The sequence below is a fragment of the Alligator sinensis genome, unplaced genomic scaffold, assembly GCF_000455745.1.
Source record: "Alligator sinensis unplaced genomic scaffold, ASM45574v1 scaffold970_1, whole genome shotgun sequence".
NCBI lineage: Eukaryota > Metazoa > Chordata > Crocodylia > Alligatoridae > Alligator > Alligator sinensis.
This window is the reverse complement of record NW_005842094.1, coordinates 482,183-502,295: the sequence shown is the minus strand read 5'-3', so window position 1 is coordinate 502,295 and position 20,113 is coordinate 482,183. Positions and strand designations below refer to the sequence as shown.

The window sequence follows — 20,113 nt, the reverse complement described above, 5'->3', positions numbered from 1 at the left end:
TGTTTCTTAGGACGCTGTCGCAGACGGCTATTATCGCAAACACTGGTTGACAAGAAGAAGCCCGGACAGGTAATCATTTAACAGACCTGATTAATGAATGTCGGAGGCAGTGATTCTCAGCCTCTGGATTTGTTGTTTTAAGCAGTTACGAAAGGTGCTCATTTGGCTAAACTTTGACCTAATTTTGCCTCAATGCAAAAAGCGTCATAACTTGTGAATATGTGAGAAAGGTTGAGCACGATGAGTGGCTGGAACCGGGAACGCTCAAGGTAGTGACAAGCAAAAGAGTCCAACACACCAGGTCCGATCGCACCTATCAGTTGGCTGTGAACTGGAGGCTTGTCCAAGGTATGTTTACTCACCTTGAAAGTATAGCCTGATAGAGGGATAAAGTTCAACTTTTATCCCAATAAAGCAGTAATTGGAGGGGAATATACACACCCGGGGAGATTGGAGGCTCTAATTTTCAGCATGCAGTTCTGAAGAGCTGTACCAAATTTACTTTGGCTCATGAATGTCTTTGAGTGTTGGAAAGACAGAAATTTGATTATGTATAAGTCTACGCAAGACCCTTCCACATGTGCCAGGCAGAGCTTCTCCAGGACTGTAAATCCTCAGGATGCTGTGTAGTACGATATCAGCAACTACCTGAACGACCGATCTACCAGGGTGTCAGGGCAAACGTAAGCTCGTTTTGGGGGAGGGGGGGGGAAAAGGAGAAAAAAAAAAAAGGAAAAGCACAAAACTTCCTCGTGTTTATCAGAGGTGCAGCAGGGCAGGTCTGCCGCCCAGGCAGTGCCAGTACATAGGGCAGTTCTGGCTGCCGTGATGCCAATGGTGGTGGTGTGTCCCGCCACTAGTATGGTACAGCTATTTTGCTATCTCCCCTACCAAAGGTGGTGCCTGAGCTGCTGCCCTGTTTGCCCCTCTCAATTTTGCTGCTGGTATTCAGAACCCAGATGTGCAAACGTCCCTGTATTGCAATCCTAACCTCCCCCAGTCCTGCTATATAACTGGTGAGCTTCTTCTGGGCAGATGCTGATTATCAAGTGTGTAGCACAGGAACATGACCACTAGGTATTATATTAAGGCTTTCAAACTTGTTACTTGTGAAGTCAGCAGGATTTGAACACAAATATCCATCCCAGAAAGTTTAGCACCACAACTATCAAAGTATTTATATTTTAAGAAACATGTGCGTCTCTGCGAATCTCAAAGCATATGACAGGCACAAAGTATCATAACCCTTCTGTGACGCATGCCGTTATGATTCCCACGTTGCAGAGGAATAATAATGAAGAGCACAGAAATATTAGGGCCAAGATTTTCTAAAGAAACTTCAGAGTTTGGAGGCTTCAATTTCTGCAGCCCAACCCCGGACATTACAGAGGTCTGATTTTTTCAGAGGCGCAGTGCACCTACAATTCCAGTGATGTCCAGGGAAGTTATGGCAATTGCTGGGAATCAACCCTATATGTCTCATATTGGGCCAATATTAACTTGGGCTTGTCCGAACCAGGATTTTGGCTAACCAGAAGGCTCCTCTCTCCAGGAATCCACCAGGCTGGCAAACTTCACTAGCAGTGAATTCAATGGGGGAAAAGCCCTTTTTGTAAAGCATCTTAAATGTAAATGTTATTTTTCATTTAAACGGAAAAGCTTTTTTCAGTAGTAACTGAACTATAATACATCTCTTCTAATGGCTGAATACAAATCCTTTGGATTGAACTTTTTTTTGGCACTTCTTCTCTGTACTTTTTTGACACCTAAATGTGATGCTCATCAGGTATCTTCTTGGAAGCTGTCAAATTATTTAAATGAGTGCAAATCTGACATTTCCAGATGATAGTGTTCAATAAGTGCCTTGAAAGGAGTGTTTTCAAGATGTCTGCTTTGATGGACACCATTCACACTGTTCAAAATAAAGGTTTTGAGTGCTTCAATTTAGGAGTGACTTAGTAGAGCTTAGTACAATACATTTAAAGGCTCTTAACTACTCAGGAAAAGTGTATGACAAAAGTTTTAGGCTTCATCATTGCAAACAGACACAGGTGCAACAAAGCAATCTCGCTGAGAGTTGAAAATCACTAATAGCACATAATACTACTTAGAAATTCTGCATTCTTCACAAAGCTCATTGTTTCAGGTATTGTCACACAAAAAAGTTCTGGGGTGACACGTCTTTTATCTTGACAGTTGAGGTTTTTTGGAATGGATTAATCTGGACTCATATGCAGCTGACTTGTGAGGGTTGTTTCAGGGCTGCGTTTTCTTTGCATTATGGCAGTGCCCAATTGAGGTCAAGCCCAGTTGTAACTGCTGCATGAACAGAGTCAGAGATGGTTTCCAGCCCTCTGAGCTTCCAATATATATGGACAAAATGGGAAAGGGACTGGGGAAAGTAAGTGTTAGTATTCTCGTTTTCTAAAAGCGGGGTTTGGCCATTGAGACATGAAGCGTGTGTCCTAAATTGCATACAAAATGGGCCCTTGCTACCATACGGCAGGGAAGCCAGTAATACTTGTTGCACTTAGCAAATGGCTGCACTTTCGGAGGCTGCGGACACGACACTGGCACTTGTGCACCTTACACTGCTGTCGTTTTCTCCCTTGTTCTTTCAGCAGTGATTCTGTGCTGCACCAGACACTTACCCCAGTTGTCTGTCCGCTCCTTGTTTAAAACCGGTGGACACTTACACTGGTATCCGCATGCAGTTGTGCTGCTTGTAAGAACTACATCTCTGTTGCAGATCCATCTGTGGCTAAAGAAATAAGCCTCTGGGAAGAGAGAGGAAAGGTAGCGCCGTTGGCATGACAGTGCTTCCCTCCTCTCCCCTTTCCTTTCACCCTAAATGTGATTGCATTGTCCATCTTATTCAGGTTGCTGGATCATTTTAATATGCTAGAAGGCCCCATAAGGCACTGTGAGTTTGGCACCTGGCACAGACATAAGGTGAGTTTTTCAGACAGTGGAGGCATCTGCAAATATCTGGCGTAGCTTTACAGTGGTGCTGGGAAATCAAGTGGGCTGGTCATTTCATCTTCATTTGCCTCCCTGGTTTCTTCATCTCTCTGCTGGCCGTGCTGAAGTTTTTCAAATGTGAGGTAAGCAAATCATGCCAAAAAGGAAAATACAGCCACAGCAACCCCATGGCTGGTGGAAGGAGGAAGACTCAGGCTTCTTTCTCTCTCTAAAGACTCAATCATGAGCCATGTTATAGGACAGGGGCGGGCAATTATTTTGGGCAAAGGGCCGCTTACTGAGTTTTGGCAAGCCATCGAGGGCCGCATGACAGGCAACCAAGGGCAGATAAATATTAATTTTCTAAATTTTTTAGGGGTCCCGCGGGCCAGATAGAATGGCCTGGCGGGCTGCATCCAGCCTCCAGGCCGCATTTTGCCCACCCCTGGTATAGGAGCAGTTGCTGTGGTGTTGCCCTGCAGGAGACCAAGAGAGGTTCTCTCTCAGGGAATTAAACCTCAGCGTAGACTCCTGGTGGTATCAATCTGCCACCCGGTTTGGAGCAAGAAGGTGCCACTTGTTGCATGGGAAAAAGTCCCAGTGCCTTGAGTTCCCTCCCGTATTGCTACATGAGACGTGGGCAGCCAGCACAGGGCGTAGGCCAGGCTGCAAGTCAGCCCTGAAATGGGGTTAGCTACCAACACCCCAAGAGAAGGCAACAGCCTGCAGTGGAGTCAGCACAAACACTCAACACCCGAGTGTTCGTAAACTAGCACTTTTTGTGGTAGTTCACTAGCATGCATCCTGGTTTTCTCCGATTTTAAAAAATCCCCAATTTTTGGTTAAAAAAAAAAAAGTAACCCCAAATCCACATTTTTCCCTGATTTAAATGAAACACCCCTGATAGATAGATAGATAGATAGATAGATAGATAGATGGTGATGTTTCATTTTAATCAGGGGAAAATGTAGATTTGCAGTTACTTTTTTTAACTGAAAATTGGGGATTTTTTTATATCAGAGAAAACCAGGATCCCTGCTCATCACAAGACTACCAGCAAGAAAAGTGTCTGCATGGAAGCTGACTTTTCCAGTTAGGTGTCACACCTACAGAAGAGTCGCACTCGACAAAGGCTGGGTCTGTTGGATCATTTCGCAGCTTTCAGCATTGCTGTGTGCTCCTCCCAGCCTGGGAGACCTAGAGACGGGGCTGGCTCAGGATTGTCCTGCTTGTTCTTCCCAGGCAGGTGCCCTTGGGACTTCCTGGGGAGTCTTTTATAGATCAGTCCTATCTTTTACTTGATTTGACATCTGTGTGAGGGCACTGGCATCAATATAAGGATAATGGCCTCTGTAGGAATCAATATCTGGACAGCTGTCAACTATATTTAACCTCTTCATCAGGTGTGAGGGCTGGAATTCTCCTAATGCTACCCTGGGGATTTAGATAAAGAGTTACTGTCTCAGACTTATTGCACATAAGACAGAGGGAAGGCTGGATGGCACGTGGAAGCTTTTTGAGAGCCGGCTGGTAATGCGGCTCTACAGATAGTCTGGCTTTTTGCTATGCAAAGTGTTATTGGGGAGACGCTTTGCATGGCTAATGCATTCTTTTGGCTGGATGCATGGCATAGCTGCAGTCGGCAGAGAGGGGCCAAGCTGCACCAGGCAGCGTAGAAAGCAGTCAGCCTAAGGCTACGTGTTTCCCTATGTAGCAGCTGCTCAGTTCAGTTGTACACGGCCCAGATGGCATCAAGGCTCACGTTTACAAGGGGAGGTCAGTGCCGCTGAAGTCACCCGGGAGGGGAATCCATGTTCACCGCATAGCTGAAGTGTTTGCAGCTGGCAACCCCGTCTGGACCTCCCCACTCCTGCCTGCGGACAGGGCAGACAATAACTCTCTCCACACTAACCTTTGCAGTTGTTAAACTACGGCTAAAAATACTGGATAAATTCTTCCTCTGAAAAAGACTTCTGGCTTCCTGGAGGGCCAAGTGACAGGGCTCCTCCGGCTTTGTGCTGTGAGCAAGATTTCGCATTGCCTGATTTTGTTTAGGGAATGAAAATTCCCTGGTATTTTCCCTGGGCTTGTTTTTTCTTCCAGGATGAAACGGCAGCCTCCAGCGCCCCTGCGTTCACTCGGATTTTAACTCCCCGCCATTCCTTTACCTGTATTTCTTACCATGCCGACAGCTCTCCATTCCCGGCTGTTACTTTAGTATTACACAGCATTGTCCAACTCGCTGGCAACATGCTATTATTCATCCGTTTTAATATCTGCTTCATTTCTTTAATTCTCTTGATCCATCTTTAGCTCTTCTTACCTCTGATTTGACCCACTGGTTGCCTGTTTCTTTTCCCTCCTTGGCAGCTCGCTCAGGGTACAGAGCTGAATTGGAGATGGAGTCACTTCACACCTCTGCCACAGGTAATAGATTCATAGATGCTAGGGTTGGAAGGGACCTCAATAGATCAAGTCTGACCTCCTGCATAGGCAGGAAAGAGGGCTGGGTTCAAATGACCCCAGTTAGATGCATATCCAACCTCCTCTTGAAGACCCCCAGGGTAGAAGAGAGCACCACCTCCCTTGGGAGCCCGTTCCAGATTTTGGCCAGGTTTTATCTCTTTGGACCATAGGCCAGGTTGGTATAGTAACCTTACCCTGCCTGTGGCGGCAACCATTAACACACTTCTACATTGGAAACTGGAACCATTATGGGCAGATTAATTTGCATTGCTGAGTGGCTACGCTGCCTCTGGTTTAGGAGTCCAGGCAGAGCAGCATGCTTGAGGACACTGCAGCCGGCCTGGTAAGGTTAGTGTTTAGACAGGGGTTAAGCTCTCTATCCTGTAAAACAGAGTAAATTATGCTTCCTTTTTATGCTCTCACTCCATTCATGGACGGTGCTTGGGACAGTAGACTTCGGGGGTCTTGAGGAGCCATTGTAATGCAAATGAATACCCCCTCACCTGATCCTGCAGCCTTGGAAAATGTTTTCCCCCTTTGCCCCTAACCTATTTTCTCTTTTATTAGCAACACAAACTAGACTGAACTGTGTCTTCTGTTTTAAGTAGGATTCATCTCTCATTCTCCGCAGGAATATTGCTGCGGTGAGTATTTTGAGCACCTTGTAATACAGGCAACAACAGCAGCAGAGTAAAGAAGCTGACCAGGCAAAAATAAAAGCCTGGCTACATCTAAAGGTCAGAAGGCAAATGATATACCTGTGTCAGGCACTAGATACCTCTGGTTCCTACGCCTGACAGCCTCAGGAAAATCAACAGTAGAAAAAGCCATTGACCTGATAGCATTTTATCTGCTTACTGATAAGCTCTGTTTAAGTGTTAATTGGCCAGTTGAATATCTATATACTGTGCAATAACTATCAAACATGTTTCAAACAGAAATAAAGCAACAAGAATAAATTCAAAATCTGTGGGTTTTTTGTTCCTGATCTTTTAAATTAAAGGAAGCATTTCTGTATGGTAAGAGAGTGGGAGTGAGCTCGGGCTCATGAAAGCTCAAGCATCTCTGATTTAGTTAGTCTATAAGATGCAAATCTACCCTGCTTTCATTTCTGTCTGGTGACCAGTGTAGGTTATTCCCATCCAAGAGGTGTCCCTATCACAAAGACAAACCACTTACTAGCAATGACATCTCGGTAGAGGACCCATGGAGACACTTTCTCATTTCTCATCATGGCACACTGGTTCTCTTGAACCTATTTCTTTTGATCATACACCAGTATCCAGATCCAGAAGCCTGACATCATTCAGAAACAAATTAATGCAATTTGAAGAGAAACTTTTTATCACGTTGGCTTAAAAAACCAACAAGTGCAAATTAATCTTGACTGATTTGCATAATGCAAACACTGGAAAACAGTGTAACCCATTTAGTAACCTTTACCACTTAATTACTTAGTCATTTGTACCGCAGTAGCACCTGGAAGATAGAGCCCCATTGTACCAGACACCAATATGTAATAAAGGCAATCTCTGCCCAGGAGATTGTACAAGATGAGACAAATGGATATGAATGGCAGCCCAAGGGAGCCTAACAGTGAGACCACTATGAGCAGAGCCATAGAAGTAATTGCAGCACACCATTACTTAGCCATTAAGTGTTCTGGATACATCTATGGACTTAGAAAAAGTGTGAAGGAGAAATCAGCGTTGGCTTTGTGGAACTTGAAAGAGGCTTCTTTTATTCAGAAAAGGTGTCATGGCAAACACGTACACAACAAACATCTACATCTTTATTAGCTGTTTATCAGTGAAAGATTCATAGATGATAGGGTCGGAAGGGACCTCAACAGATCATCGAGTCCGACCCCCTGCATAGGCAGGAAAGTGTGCTGGGTTCAGATGACCCCAGCCAGATGCCTATCTACCCACCTAAGAGTTTGCTACCTATTTGGTCATGGTCTTTATAAATTGTAGTTTGGCACATCGTAAAACCATGTAGCTGTTGGCAGAAATTAGGAGTGACTCCACTAGTGTTGGTGAAGTTATACCAAAGTAAGTGAGATCAGAATCAGACCTGAAGGTTTGCACACTGTTCTGGAGTCCGCTGTGTGCTGACATGTCCCCCCACCTGCTTGGTGACTTCAGTGTCCATGTAGCAAGACGAACTACTACGTTTGTAGCTACGGGGGGAACCCTTGTCATCCAGGACACAGGGTTGCTGACTTTGCAAGGTCAATACTCGTTTGCTCTCAGTTCATTTCAACGTGGAGGCAGAATTTGAACTCCTTTGGGTTGTGCCCGTAATTCATTGGTATATTTTGAACAAGGACGAGATAGTCTCATCTGCTGGCACTCTCATTAACTTCCAAGAGCTGATGGTCACCCAGGCAGTCACTTCTCAGAACTGTGTTCCTGATTAAAGATTAACAATGTGATAAAAGCAAGGAAACATGGGCATCCTTGAAACCAGCTGCTTTCATCAGCCGAGTTAAACCTTTACTATCTCTTTCTACTTGTACATCCTCCCTCTGTGCGTGTGGCAATCCACCTTTGCCTGTCCCTAGCATGTTTTGCCTCATTTAATCAAGTTAGTGGGAAAACCTCTGCTTTCTAAACTTGGTCACTCTGGGACTCCTGCACAAATAAGAAGAGAAAGCGTTGACCAATGTGAATACAATCTGGAGGAAAAAAAAATGTTTCTTAGCTATTTAGACGTGTTGTCATTGAGGGGCAAGTAAGGTCTATAGTCGTGATACCCTCTTCCCGCAGAATGGTGAAAATCAGGTGTCTCCCGAAGAAATGTCCTTTGCAAAAGATGAATTAAACAACTTAATCTGGTATCTTCCAGATAAGATGCTAAAAGATATGCGTCACTGCATGGATGCTTTGGATTCAAGGCTTCTAAAAGGGCACCTGATGAAAAGGTTGGTAGGCAAGTTTCAATTTATGGTTAATATTAAAAAAAAAATACTTTCCTGTTCAATCTGTGTGCAATCATCCCTCCCCCTCAGCGCTTTCAGCTATATAGAGCTTATATTAAATCCTTGCTCTTGTATACATTTCACATCAATCTAATATTATACCATATCTATGGTCTGTGAGGGGCCATGTAGGTTCAAAGTGCTATATAATTATAATCACTAATAGCATTGGGTGGGATTCTCAAAAGCACAAATGTGATTTCAGAGCAGAACTCCTATTGGCTTTTAATAAAACTCTCTTTAGTGTTTTTAAAAAGCCCACCCATAGTGCTTAAAAAGGGATGTTTCCCTTTCCCCAACCCAATTTAGACACTGGGATAAAGGCAAGAAGGAGAGCAACCTGTGAAATTAGGGCTCGACTATGCCTTTAGCACAGACTCGAACAAGGTATGGTGCATACATTGCCTGGTGCACGGAAGTGTTATGCCTGAGACATACACTTCTGAATCCTAGCTTCTCCTTGCTTCACCTTTGTTGTGGTGGGAGGGTTGTAATTTTACTGGTAGCCTCCTCTTCTCTCTGTCACTTGCTTTGGGGAGGGAGCGACAGAACGAGCAGACCCGCTTAAATGCCTAGCTCCAAGGACCTACTGGTGCTTATGTAACTGCAAGGGGAGATGGTCATGCTTATAAATCTATTGTTCAGGTAGGTAATCCAAGTCACATTCGAGTCCTAAATTACATTTGCTGAAGAAACCATGTAGGGCATGTAAGAGTTTTATATATATCACTGTTTGTTTCTGTAACAATATAACTCAAAGCAAGGAAAGCAATGGGCATGCCACAAAATAGCTAAAATCCTTTATTAACTAGTTTTTCCCAAGCAGGGTGCGAATTAAGAGGGAGCTCAGGGAGGCTAACCACCCCGCCCATAACAGACAAGTGCCTCCCTGTAAGATTGGAAAATTATAACCTGGTGGGGAGGTCTCTGATCAAATTGCTCCTTCACTTAGGTGGGTTTGTTAATCAATGAAACGGTTTAATTTTTTTTTTTTTTGCAGACACCCCCAAGAGTCAAAGTGTAATTCAAACCCTGTTCCCAAGGGATCGATATCTTTTCTGAAATTCTGAATGTTTCACGCTCCCAGGGAATCGGGGAACATGCAGCTTCAAAACTGAAACCACATATAAAACAGGGATGAAGGTTGGAAAATTACAGCCCAGTGATCCGTCCTTCTGAAGCTGGTAATAATGTGAAGAGGATTCTTTATTTTAGTGATTAGAAAGAGGGGCAATATATCTTTACAAACCGGATGATGGTGAGGAAGGAAACGTTTGCCATTGAGCTTAGTATCAAAAGCACAGAGATGTATGCTATTCCAACCAGTGCTGGGGCACTCAGATACCAAAACGAAAAGTACGCTATAAATATGGCAGAGATCAGGCAACGCTTAAAAGCGGCAATCTCAAGGAAGATGACTATGAAAATCTTCCCAGACACCACTGTGCTGAAACTGCTAGGAAAGATGAATCCCCCACAAAATAAGTCACAGCAGGCAAGCAGCTTAGCTGAGGTTTTTGTACAGGTTAAACAGAAGGCATGACTTGGATTAGGATGGACTTTGGTTTGCCAAGAAAGAATTTCATAAACTGCACTAGTCTGAGCGGCTGAACAGGTTTGGAGTGGTTCTGCTCAGTGTTCGAGGTCCAGTGGGGCTGACCTGTTTGCTTATCTTTCCCTTAACTGACTCAGTCCGTAGCTATTATCATCCTAATTTGTCCTGAACTCTATGACGGGTCACAGATTCTTCATTAAATCACGTCTTATTGCTTCACAGTTACATGAGCCCTGGGCCCAAACCAAAACCATTGAAGTCAATGGGAAACTTTCTGTTGATGCTACTGGAGGCTGGATGAGAGCCCATCCAGGATGTGCAGGGAAAGTACGTGGTGTACCAGGCACTGACTGGATTGCACAGGCTCTCCGTTCCCCAGAGCCTACTGCCAAAAAGCAGAGGACGATGGGAACCAAACTGAAGGCATTCATACCTTTGAAGATCAAGGATATTTATGATGGATCACAACTGTGATATTCTCATTACAAGTAATCTATATGGAATGAATATGAAGGATCTCTAGTCCATAAAGGACAGCATATTCAGAATTAAGGTGGACAACCTGGACTGGTGCTCTGATCTTAACTTATGCCAAAGTGCAAAAAGTAGATTGCAAAAGCCAATCAAGCTGCTTGTCCTCAGTAAAAGCCCTCATTGGACCAAAGTTTGCTGCCTCGTCTTGGTCAAGCTGGCAGCCAGAATTTGGCCCATTTACTTCAAATTTTAACTGCATTTGTTTCCTATTATGCATTGCTAGATTCTCAGCAACAATTTCTCAGTGTTTGTAGCTGAATTTTCTTTGTCTTTACATAATGATAGTTTGACAAAAAGTTGTGAACTATTGAAATTCCATAAACTTCTTAATTAGTAATGGACCATGCAGAATAAGTTTACCCTTCCCTTTAAAAGATGTTTAAAAAACACACATGGTTCATGACATTAATGCATGTTCTTGGTCAGCTAGTGTGAAATGGAGTATTCGGAGTAGTGGGTAAGAAGCCGTCTGGTTATACTTAGATGTAGATAATACAGTAGACAGTATTGGTAATTGTAGAGATGGTTTAATCAATAGACCATAATGAGCATTGCAGCCTCTATAGTGTCAAAACTTAGTTATTCAGTTTGTGGATCACTGATCCAAGTGCTTCCCTTGAATTCACTGAAGCTAAACTGAAGCGATATTCTGAACTGGAGTTACCAATCCTTGAAAATATCAGTTTGAATTATAATAATGGCAGACCCTTAATAAACAGTGTGGATGGTGTTAATAATGCAAAAGTACAAAGCAAGACAGACTTGACGCTGATGACTGCTGGAAGTGCAAAGAAACTCATTAAAATGACCTAAAGGAATCTATATTATTTTTAAAATGTCTTTTTCTCACTGCCCCTCAACTACCTATTGTAATGACATACACCACAGCAATCTGAAGAGATTTTAATACATGCAAGAGTAGGAGCCTGCAGCTGCCATTGACTGTACACCATGTAATATCCAATTGAAATATTATTCCCCCAAATCACAAAGGTATATAAGCAGTAAATAATTGCTTTGGCTTTGAGATGTCCTCTTAAGGAAAAAAACTTAATGGTTTAAAATTATTTGCATTTATAAATGGTAAAATACAGCGAGATAAATCTTACTGCTGTTTTGTGTTGTATTTTGGTTTTTACCTTTTGGCTTATGCCTAAGGGGTAACTTGCTTTTGGCAAAATAGGAATGAATGGGCATTGTCAGAGGATAAGGCCCTGTACATTTAATGTCCTAAAATCAATATGGTCATGAGATTCATTTTTTGTGTATGCAATATTATCTTCCTCTCTTACAGCTTGTGCCAGGTACTGGACCCCTGAACCCACAGGGATCTCCAGTGGTGATGACACTGTGCGGGTGCCCCCTTGCAACATGATCGTTAGATCTTTGGCTCTTTCGTGTATGTTATATTGCACCTACCATTATTAATAGGAATAAATACAATTAAATAATAGCTTTGCAGAAAATGAAATGCATGTTTCCTGGATGTACAGTAGCTAACTGTATTCAGTAACACAGCACCCTGTTTAAGTGCATATGCTGGAACTGAAATAATGCTAAGCATTTATTCAAGAGTATGAACTTTCTGGAACTTAATTTAAACCAGTGGCGGCCAAAAATTAAGGCTGCACCTTCCCCAAGTGCTACTCTAATCCCTTTCCTCTGCCTGATCTGCTGCTCTGCCTTCTGCTCCCTACTCCATACTCCTTGTTGGATCTACTGCTCTGGTCTCTGCTTCCTGCTTGTGCCCACTGTACGATCTCCTGCTCTGCTTTCTGCTTCTTCCTATATCCACTGTCCCGCGTGACCTCCTGCTCTGCTTTCTCCTTCTTCCCATATCTGCTGTCCTGCACGATCTCCTGCTCTGCTTCTTCCCATATCTCCTGTCCTGCCATGTGCCACACAAAGAAGCTGCTCTTGGCACAGGTTGGCCACCCTGGATTTAAACCACATTTTGGAGTACTCATCCCTGTTCCTGTTGTAGCAGGAGCCTGACAAGCCTCTGTCTTTTTCCGGGCTTCTAATGGTAGCAGGGCTGCTTACGAAGGGAGATAGTCAGTTTTAGAGCTGCTGTGAGAGTCCTGGGAAGCGATAGCAGCCCTAAAACTGACTGCCCGAAAACTGACTCCCTCCTGTCATTTCCAAAGCCGCTAATCCCAGCCCATGGCCGGCTGCTTCCCCATCACCCTTTCTGCGGCTAATTATGATGTAGCTAAACAGAGCTTAACTGCCTTACAAAGCAGAAGGTGGAGCAGAAAGATGCTGTGCCCTTAAGCAGCGCACACCCTTAACTGATAGGCAGATGGTGGAGGTTGGTTGCCAAAATCTAGAACGCTTGGTTCCAAAACGCTACCTTTTATCATTTAACCAACTGATAAACTGCAATTTTAGACCAGTTGCAATTTTAGACTCAGTCGGTCTAACTGCAACGTTAACACTCATTGCCGTTTTAGACTCAGTTGGTCTAATACCAGTCGGTCTAATCGGACCAATTGCAATTTTAAACTCTGCACCGAGCCAAGGCTGTGACTCAGTCGGTCTAATACACTTGCAATTGCATTAGACCAGCTCAGCTGGTTTCATAAAAGGCATCATCTCTGAACCGAAGAGTTCTCGATTTTTGCATTTCTCTTGGTCTCAGAGCAACACGGCGACCACGATACATCCCTGATCACGGATGTTTGCACCTAAGCAATTAAAAAAAAATTGTACTGGTACTGCGTGATGCAATTAAAAAAAATGATACTGGTACTGCCTGATGCAATTAAGTGTCGGATATGCAAAAAACAAAACAAACAAAACAACCCTAACCCATCTCATCTGATTGAGGTGCATTCATCGCAGGTCAGCTCACAAGGCTCCTGGCCGCGGTGGTGCTTTGGCAACCCTGCACCGAGCCAAGGCTGCGGCTGCGACCCGGGCACCTCCCTCAAGCTCGGGGAGGTTTGAAACCTTCCTCTCGCCGCAAAGGGAGGCGGCACCGGCAGCGCTTGCAACACGTGCGGGCCGCGCACAGCCTCCCTCCGTGCGCTGCCCGCAGGTGCGAGCCCCCTAGGGGGAAGGGGCTGGGCTGGGCAGTGGGTGGGAAGGGAAGCGGACGCACGGTTGCACTGGGGAGGAGGAGGGATGAGGGTCTCTGAAGGCAGTGGGGATTTGGGGGTCCCTGGATGCAGGGGGTCCCCAAGCGTGTTCCTTTGCCAGGTGCCGCCAGCGATGGAAGCGCCCCCCGAGCCCTTCACCCAAAGCAAAGGGGCCGCAAGATCCCCCGAGGGCGCGAGGCAGGAGGCCGCGGGGGCCGGGATCTCCCGCGTGGGGCTGGGCGACCAGGACGGGGAGGGCGCGGGGGTCGCCTCCCCAGCCCAGGTGCTGCTGGGAGGCGGGGAGGGCCGGGCGGGGGCCGCCCCTGCGGGAGAGGCTGGGAAGCACCTGCTCGTGCTGCAGACCGTGCACCTGCAGGCCGGGGAGGAGGACGAGGAGAAGGAGGCCGAGCCCCAGGGCGGGGTGCGCGTGGTGATGCAGGACGAGGCGCCCGTGGTCGTCGTGGGAGAGGGGGTCGGCGTGCAGCAGGACGTACCCCCGGGGGTGGCCATCAGCCTCCAGGATGGCATTTACACCTTTCACGACATGGAGCTGATGCAGATCAGTGTCTTGCAAGACGCAGCGCCCGGGAAGAGCAAAGAAAGCAAATCCACGGAGAAGTTCGCAGACGTGCTACTGATTAAGGTGGACATTCAAGACCAAACCACATCCCTGGGCTTGCTTTCAGAGCAAGATGATGCTCTCTAGCCTTTAGTTTGTGCTGTGAGTGACTAAAAGTAAAAAAAAAAAAAAAAAAAGAAACCCTTCTGAAAATTCCCAGTTAAAAGTCACAGCTATTATTAATGGGAACTGGGCATCTAAAACCCCACAGCAGGTTTTTAAAATCTCAGTCTATATTTTTATAGCAACCTTTCTTTTTTGTAACTTTGGTGGCGAGGGCTGATTTCATGTGCTAATCTGCCTGTTTCAATTAGGGTGGCAGGGAGCGCTTGGAAAAATCTGACCCCAACGCTAGGATCCGAACACTACAGAAGTGTTGGCTCTAACCCATCTGATCTGATTCCTGTTGAAATTTATGTCAGAAGTTATATTGATTCAGTAGGCCCAGAATCAAAACCCAGAGGGATCATATAACAAATAACTACTGGAAATCAGATTTAATTAGTGGGTAGCGTATTGCACTATAGTCAGTGCAGAAAGCCTGTGCTGTTTTGAGACTGCTTTTGCTTGATTGAATTGTTAAGGCGCTCTCCTTTATTTTTAAACCAGATTGATAGAAGTAAAGAGGTGCTTGCAGTTGAAGGGAAGGTTCACCAGGCACCCACAGCTGAGGAGTTGAGAGGAAGCGAACTTCCTGCTCTCGAGGGAAAAAAGATCCAGAGCTGTAAACCCGACGGTGGTGGATCAGCATCACACCATGACTATAAAGAGGAAGATGCGACTCCATCAGAAGAAGCAGATATAAAGTATACAGAGACTTTCAGAGCTCAGACAAATGCACTTCAGCAGAAGGAAGGTAAAAAATTGACTACGCAATACTTGTAATTTATAGTTAGAAAACAGGTGGGAATTTTATAAGGAACTTTCACACTACTTAGATTTAGTTTAAGGTCAGTAGTAACGTTTTGCTGTATGATGGCAGGAGGAGTAACCCTTTTGGACTAGCTAATGAAGATGTTTTAATTAATCTAATGTCACAATGCAGGATTTTAGGAGATGCATTTTGCAGGTTACTGTACCAGTCATCCGCACTTTCAGTAGCTGGCAGTTAAAAAAAAAAGCAAACACGAACAAAACCCTGGCTCCGTAGTTAAGGCTATCCTGAGTTTCCAGCTTCAGTGGTGGGGAGCAAATGCCTCTAAGCAGGACGATGTATAGGTGTCAGATCCACTCTTCCAAACGTGCGGTGTCAGTGTCAGGACGATTGGAAATGGCTCCTTTCTTATAACACTTTTCAGCTTCCTGATTCAAAGGTCACAAACTTCCAATTATAGTGACAGCTTTAGAAAAGTACAACCCAAGAGTAGGGTAATTTTTCTTTTGGGGAGAGGGAAAATACAACAAAATCGTTCCTTAGGAGCACTCTAGAAACTCTCGATCTCCCCGGAGAAGTGCAGTCCCCGAGGCTCCCTTCTAGGCCCTCCTGCTCCTGCGCACCCAGCTGTCACCTATCTTTGTCCCTGCTTTAGCACCAGCCCTCCCCCTCCTTACCCTGTTTTGCTATTATCTGTGTTTCTCGCAACCCAGCTTTACTGGGTCGTGATAAACCTGTACAACAAAGTCCAGCATTTGATAGAAATGTGAACCCTAAGAGAAGCAGTGTCTCTAAAAATGACAAATCACATGTATTAAGTCCATGTCTCAGACCTTAATGGGAGGCCGAAAGCAGATGCAGCAATGTTCTTAGTGGTAGAGACAACATGGGGTCTAGAAGAGGAGAAGGAAAAAGTTGTCTGAGCAGCAAAGCTCCTTGCTGGGCTAGTGAGGCTTTTTCTCCTTGTTGTGCTGTGGAGTGGAGCCTCATCCAGTGAATGTTTCCAGCTGTACCACAGTTGACCAAATTTTAGCAGGAAATTGGAGAGGAATTTGAGAGTGAGCCCAAATATCGGGGGTTGATAGAGGTGAAAAGGCACCCTGGTAATAGGCATTTGGTGGGGAAGCTGAACAGAAGAAATAAAAAAAGGTGGGTATGAGGGCTGCAGAAATGTGTTGCAGGAGAGAGAGACAGACTGTGCAAGTGGCATGATGAAAGTGGAAGGAGAGTCCTGAAAAACTGGGTGTGCACAATTGAGTAGCGAGAGAGTGTCAGTTGAGGTGAGGCGTCAGTGCATCTGTGTTTTGTGATGCCTGGGTATTAAAGCATGTGAACTGAAGTTGGTAAAATTGCTTCTTTAACTGCTAACCTCTACGCTCTGCAACTGCATGGTCCTGCAGTGTGCTTGAGCAGCCCCTGCTGAAAGATACTGGCATTTTTACCTGGGAAGCGTAGCATCTCTGGAGGAGCACATGAATTCTGTTCTGTTCTGTGGAATGTGGACATATTTGTCCCTGTCAACATGGCAAGATCATTAGAAAGCGTCTGACCTGAGATGAGGGTTCTAGGAAAGCTCTTTAGATAGCTTATTGTTTCCTATTTGACAACTCTGAAGTGGCTTGAAATCTGAAAATGCTCCATGTTTTCTCTAAATTTATCTCCGACAGAAATAATTACTTTCTGTTTTGTGAGTCTGCACGTTAGATAATCTAGAGAGGAGTATGGTATTCTTCGATTGTTTAAAAGATCAACAGTGAACAGCAGTTGCATTACTGGAATTCAAACAATAGATTCAAAGAGGCTTTAGACTCTAATCGTTTTTTATGTATACTATTTGCTTTCCGACCCATGAAAAGGCAGAGAATTTGCAATTAATCTGTCATTTTTCGGCCTTTAAACAAGCATTGTTAATATTGGTTAATAAAGCTGATATCAAGGGGAATGCTTCACAGGATGCAAGTGTCTAAATGAGCATATTGAACAAAGAGAAGGGAGTATTTCCATTGAAAGATAGAGTAGAAGTCAGGCCTGCTGAGATTTTGTTCTCAACTGTACCACAAACTCATCCTACTACAAATTGGTTGACATTTTGCAAAGGGCCGAACAGTTCCTGTCCAACTGCTTTAATTTGTGCAGAGTACTTACAAGTTGTCTTATAAAAAGCCGTGTAAAACTGCAAAGTGTTTTTATTTCATTTGGGACTGGGGGGTTGTGATGAAACTGAAGAACCAAAAATGGAAATCATTGTTTTAGAGCTTGTCTAACCTGTGTTGTTACAGCAGAAAAGGAGACTTTCAGTTGTGTCCTTTGCACGTTCACCTGTCTCCGAATGTCGAGCCTTAACCGCCACATGAAAATCCATTCTGATGAAAAACCCCACCTGTGCCATCTCTGCCTAAGGGCTTTCCGTACAGTTACTCTCCTGCGTAACCACATGAACACACATACAGGTAGATGCTGTGTGCAAAATATCTTCCTTTTGCTTGGTGTCTGTTGTATCCGGCTGGCCTTCCAAATTAGTGGTTCTCAAACCTTTTCTTTCATGGAGCGCTTGAAAATTGCTGAGGGTCTTGGCGGACCACTTAGCAGACCACTTAATAAACTTTTTTTTTGTTCTACAAATCAAAGTGCACAACTCAGATTTTAATATCAGTAGTCTTACCTTACAGGTTCAGATATTTTTGATTGTTCCACAACCTTTCTGCGGACCACCTAATGGAGCTCACGGACCAGTGGTGGTCTGCGGACCACCATTTGAGACCCTCTGTTCCAGATGATTGCAAAAGTCGTATTCTGGCATCAGTCTGCACTCACAACTCCCACTAGTTTCCTTGGAAGGTCTGTGTGTGGGATGTTGAAAGGGCACGGCCTATTGACGTATATCCCATTTGTATGGGAAAAAAGGATTTTAAGCAAGGAACCATTTTCAAACTAAAATCTCTAATTCCTGTATGTGTGACCTGGTCTGCCTTCTTGAATGTTTGTTGACCTGTCTCTTCCTTTCTGTGTATTTAAAATGGGTAAGTCGTTAAGCTTTGCAGTTCATAGAATCATAGAAAGTTAGGGCTGGCAGGGACCTCAGGAGGTCATCTAGTTCAGACTAGATGATTCAAAGCAGGACCATCCCTGACTAGATCATCCCAGCCAAAGTTTTGTCCAGCCAGGTTTTGAAAACCTCCAAGGATGGAGCTTCCACCACCTCTCTGGGTAACCTGTTCCAGTGTTTTACTACCCTCCTAGTGAGAAAATACTTCCTAATATCCAACCTAAACTTCTCTTGCTGCAACTTGAGCCCATTGCTCCTTGTTCTGTCATCTGCCCCCACTGAGAACAGTCCAGCTCCATTCTCTTTCAAACCCCCCTCCAGGTAGCTGAAGGCTGCTATTAAATCCCCTCTCAGTCTTCTCTTCTGTAGACTAAATAAGCCCAGTTCCCTCTGTCATTCCTCATAAGTCATGTCCCCCAGCCCCCAAACCATTTTTGTCGCCCTCCACCGGACTCTCTCCCAATTTTTCCACATTCTTTCTGTAGTAATAATAAAAGAAGTATTTTGAGACTTACGAGCTTATCTTCTGTATAAATTAAAATATCAACGTTGCAGTACTGACTTTAATACTGTATCGATGTGTAAATGCTGGTTTACTGTAGACAAATGATTTGCCTTTCAGTACAGTTCTAAAAACGGTATATTCTTGCAGGGACCAGGCCATATAAATGCAGTGACTGTGACATGGCATTTGTGACCAGCGGTGAGCTTGCACGACACAGGCGTTATAAGCATACTCTAGAAAAGCCCTTTAAGTGCACACTGTGTAAATACTGTAGTGTAGAAGTAAGTGCAGTCCTCCTGTGTCTTTGAGCAGTATGTGTGTGTTTCCAAGAAAGAGGCCCTGATCTGCTGGGAGCTCAGTGGGTTTTTTCACAAATAGGTAGAAGTGGTTAACCACTGAAAAAAAGGTTTTCCTTTTTTTTCTGTTGCTTGTGCGGATCTTCCACAGAGCGGCAGGAGGGAGAAAGGGAAGGAGAACTGCGGCCACTAAAATTGGGAGGGTGACTCGGGGACCAGTGTTAATATTTGAAACCACCACTAATTTGTTTGGTGAAGTGGAGCAGAGTTTCAGTGAAGCATCCCTATGATATAAGGGGCATTTCACTAATGATTTTTATTTTCAGGCGAGCAAATTGAAGCGGCACATCCGCTCACACACAGGAGAGCGTCCTTACCACTGCTCTCTCTGTAGTTATGCTAGTAAGGATACCTATAAGCTGAAAAGACACATGATAACTCATTCAGGTAAGTCTTTGTCATGTCACAATGAATCCTATCTATTTTATGCTAGGACTGCTTTTTAATAGGACTCATTCCAGCCTCTCAAACTTGTTGCAACTTTGCGTGGCCAATTTTTCTCTTCCATAGAGATTTGTTATCCTACTCAAAATATGAAAAAAAGTGCTGTTTTAAAATTGTTGGGATTTTTTTCAGAGCTATTTTTAAGAATTTGGGCAATACATTATTGTAATAGTTTGTTTGTCTGTTTTTTAAGCCAAGATGTTTTCGTATGAGAAGTATGTTTAGCGTCTGCTTGGGTGTCCTTGGCTCCGAGGGCCAAGTTTTCAGTTGTGTACTACATTTAGTGACTTTTACACGGCGCATCCGACAGCTGGGAGGATTAAAAAAAGAAGGCCATTCCAAAATGTAGGCCTTATTGTGGCCTAAATTGTGGCTTCCCTGTAAAGATCCGAAGATTAGAAAATATGCTGGAGAGCAGGACTGAGTTCTGATCAGTGTTGGCAATATTGCATTTTCCTTTATTCGTCATAGCAAACAGCATGAGAGGAATGAATTCAAAATGAATACATTACTAGAACAGCTATACCAATGGCCTTGCACCGTTATTAGTTCTTCCTGCAGCTTCTGTTGGCCAAGATCGTTTGCCAGAATCACTTGGGAGCTAGTTCGCCTTCAGGTGTGATGTTAGTAAGACGCTGCAGAGGCACAGGGGTTCATGTTGCTGGATCATGGCTATTGGCACCTGTAGGA

At 44.4% G+C, this 20,113-nt stretch overlaps 1 protein-coding gene and 1 long non-coding RNA gene across 8 annotated transcripts in view; both read left to right on the top strand.

The window, feature by feature from the left end:
- The first annotated feature begins 58 nt into the window (after positions 1–58).
- Positions 59–13,237, top strand: LOC112550387. 5 transcript variants are annotated; one of them, XR_003094203.1, is made up of 7 exons: positions 59–348; positions 2,880–2,952; positions 5,332–5,388; positions 6,036–6,071; positions 8,199–8,353; positions 9,411–9,594; positions 10,188–13,237. It is a non-coding gene; the product is annotated as an uncharacterized LOC112550387 (long non-coding RNA). The 5 variants fall into 5 exon arrangements; XR_003094205.1 differs by lacking the exons at positions 5,332–5,388; positions 6,036–6,071 and having other exon boundaries at positions 10,188–13,236; XR_003094204.1 differs by lacking the exons at positions 5,332–5,388; positions 6,036–6,071 and having other exon boundaries at positions 60–348; positions 8,278–8,353; positions 10,188–13,236.
- A 353-nt stretch (positions 13,238–13,590) lies between these two features.
- CTCFL (CCCTC-binding factor like) overlaps positions 13,591–20,113 on the top strand; it is an 18,498-nt gene continuing 11,975 nt past the window's right edge. The window contains exons 1-5 of one of the 3 annotated variants that reach the window (XM_014520167.2): positions 13,591–14,222; positions 14,808–15,054; positions 17,355–17,522; positions 18,771–18,904; positions 19,246–19,366. In XM_014520167.2, the coding sequence (XP_014375653.1) occupies positions 13,626–14,222; positions 14,808–15,054; positions 17,355–17,522; positions 18,771–18,904; positions 19,246–19,366 (1,267 nt within the window). In that variant the 5' untranslated portion in view covers positions 13,591–13,625. Of the gene's footprint in view, positions 14,223–14,807; positions 15,055–17,351; positions 17,523–18,770; positions 18,905–19,245; positions 19,367–20,113 lie in introns of all 3 variants that reach the window. The other 2 variants (XM_006024073.3, XM_025204710.1) reach the window with 2 other exon arrangements.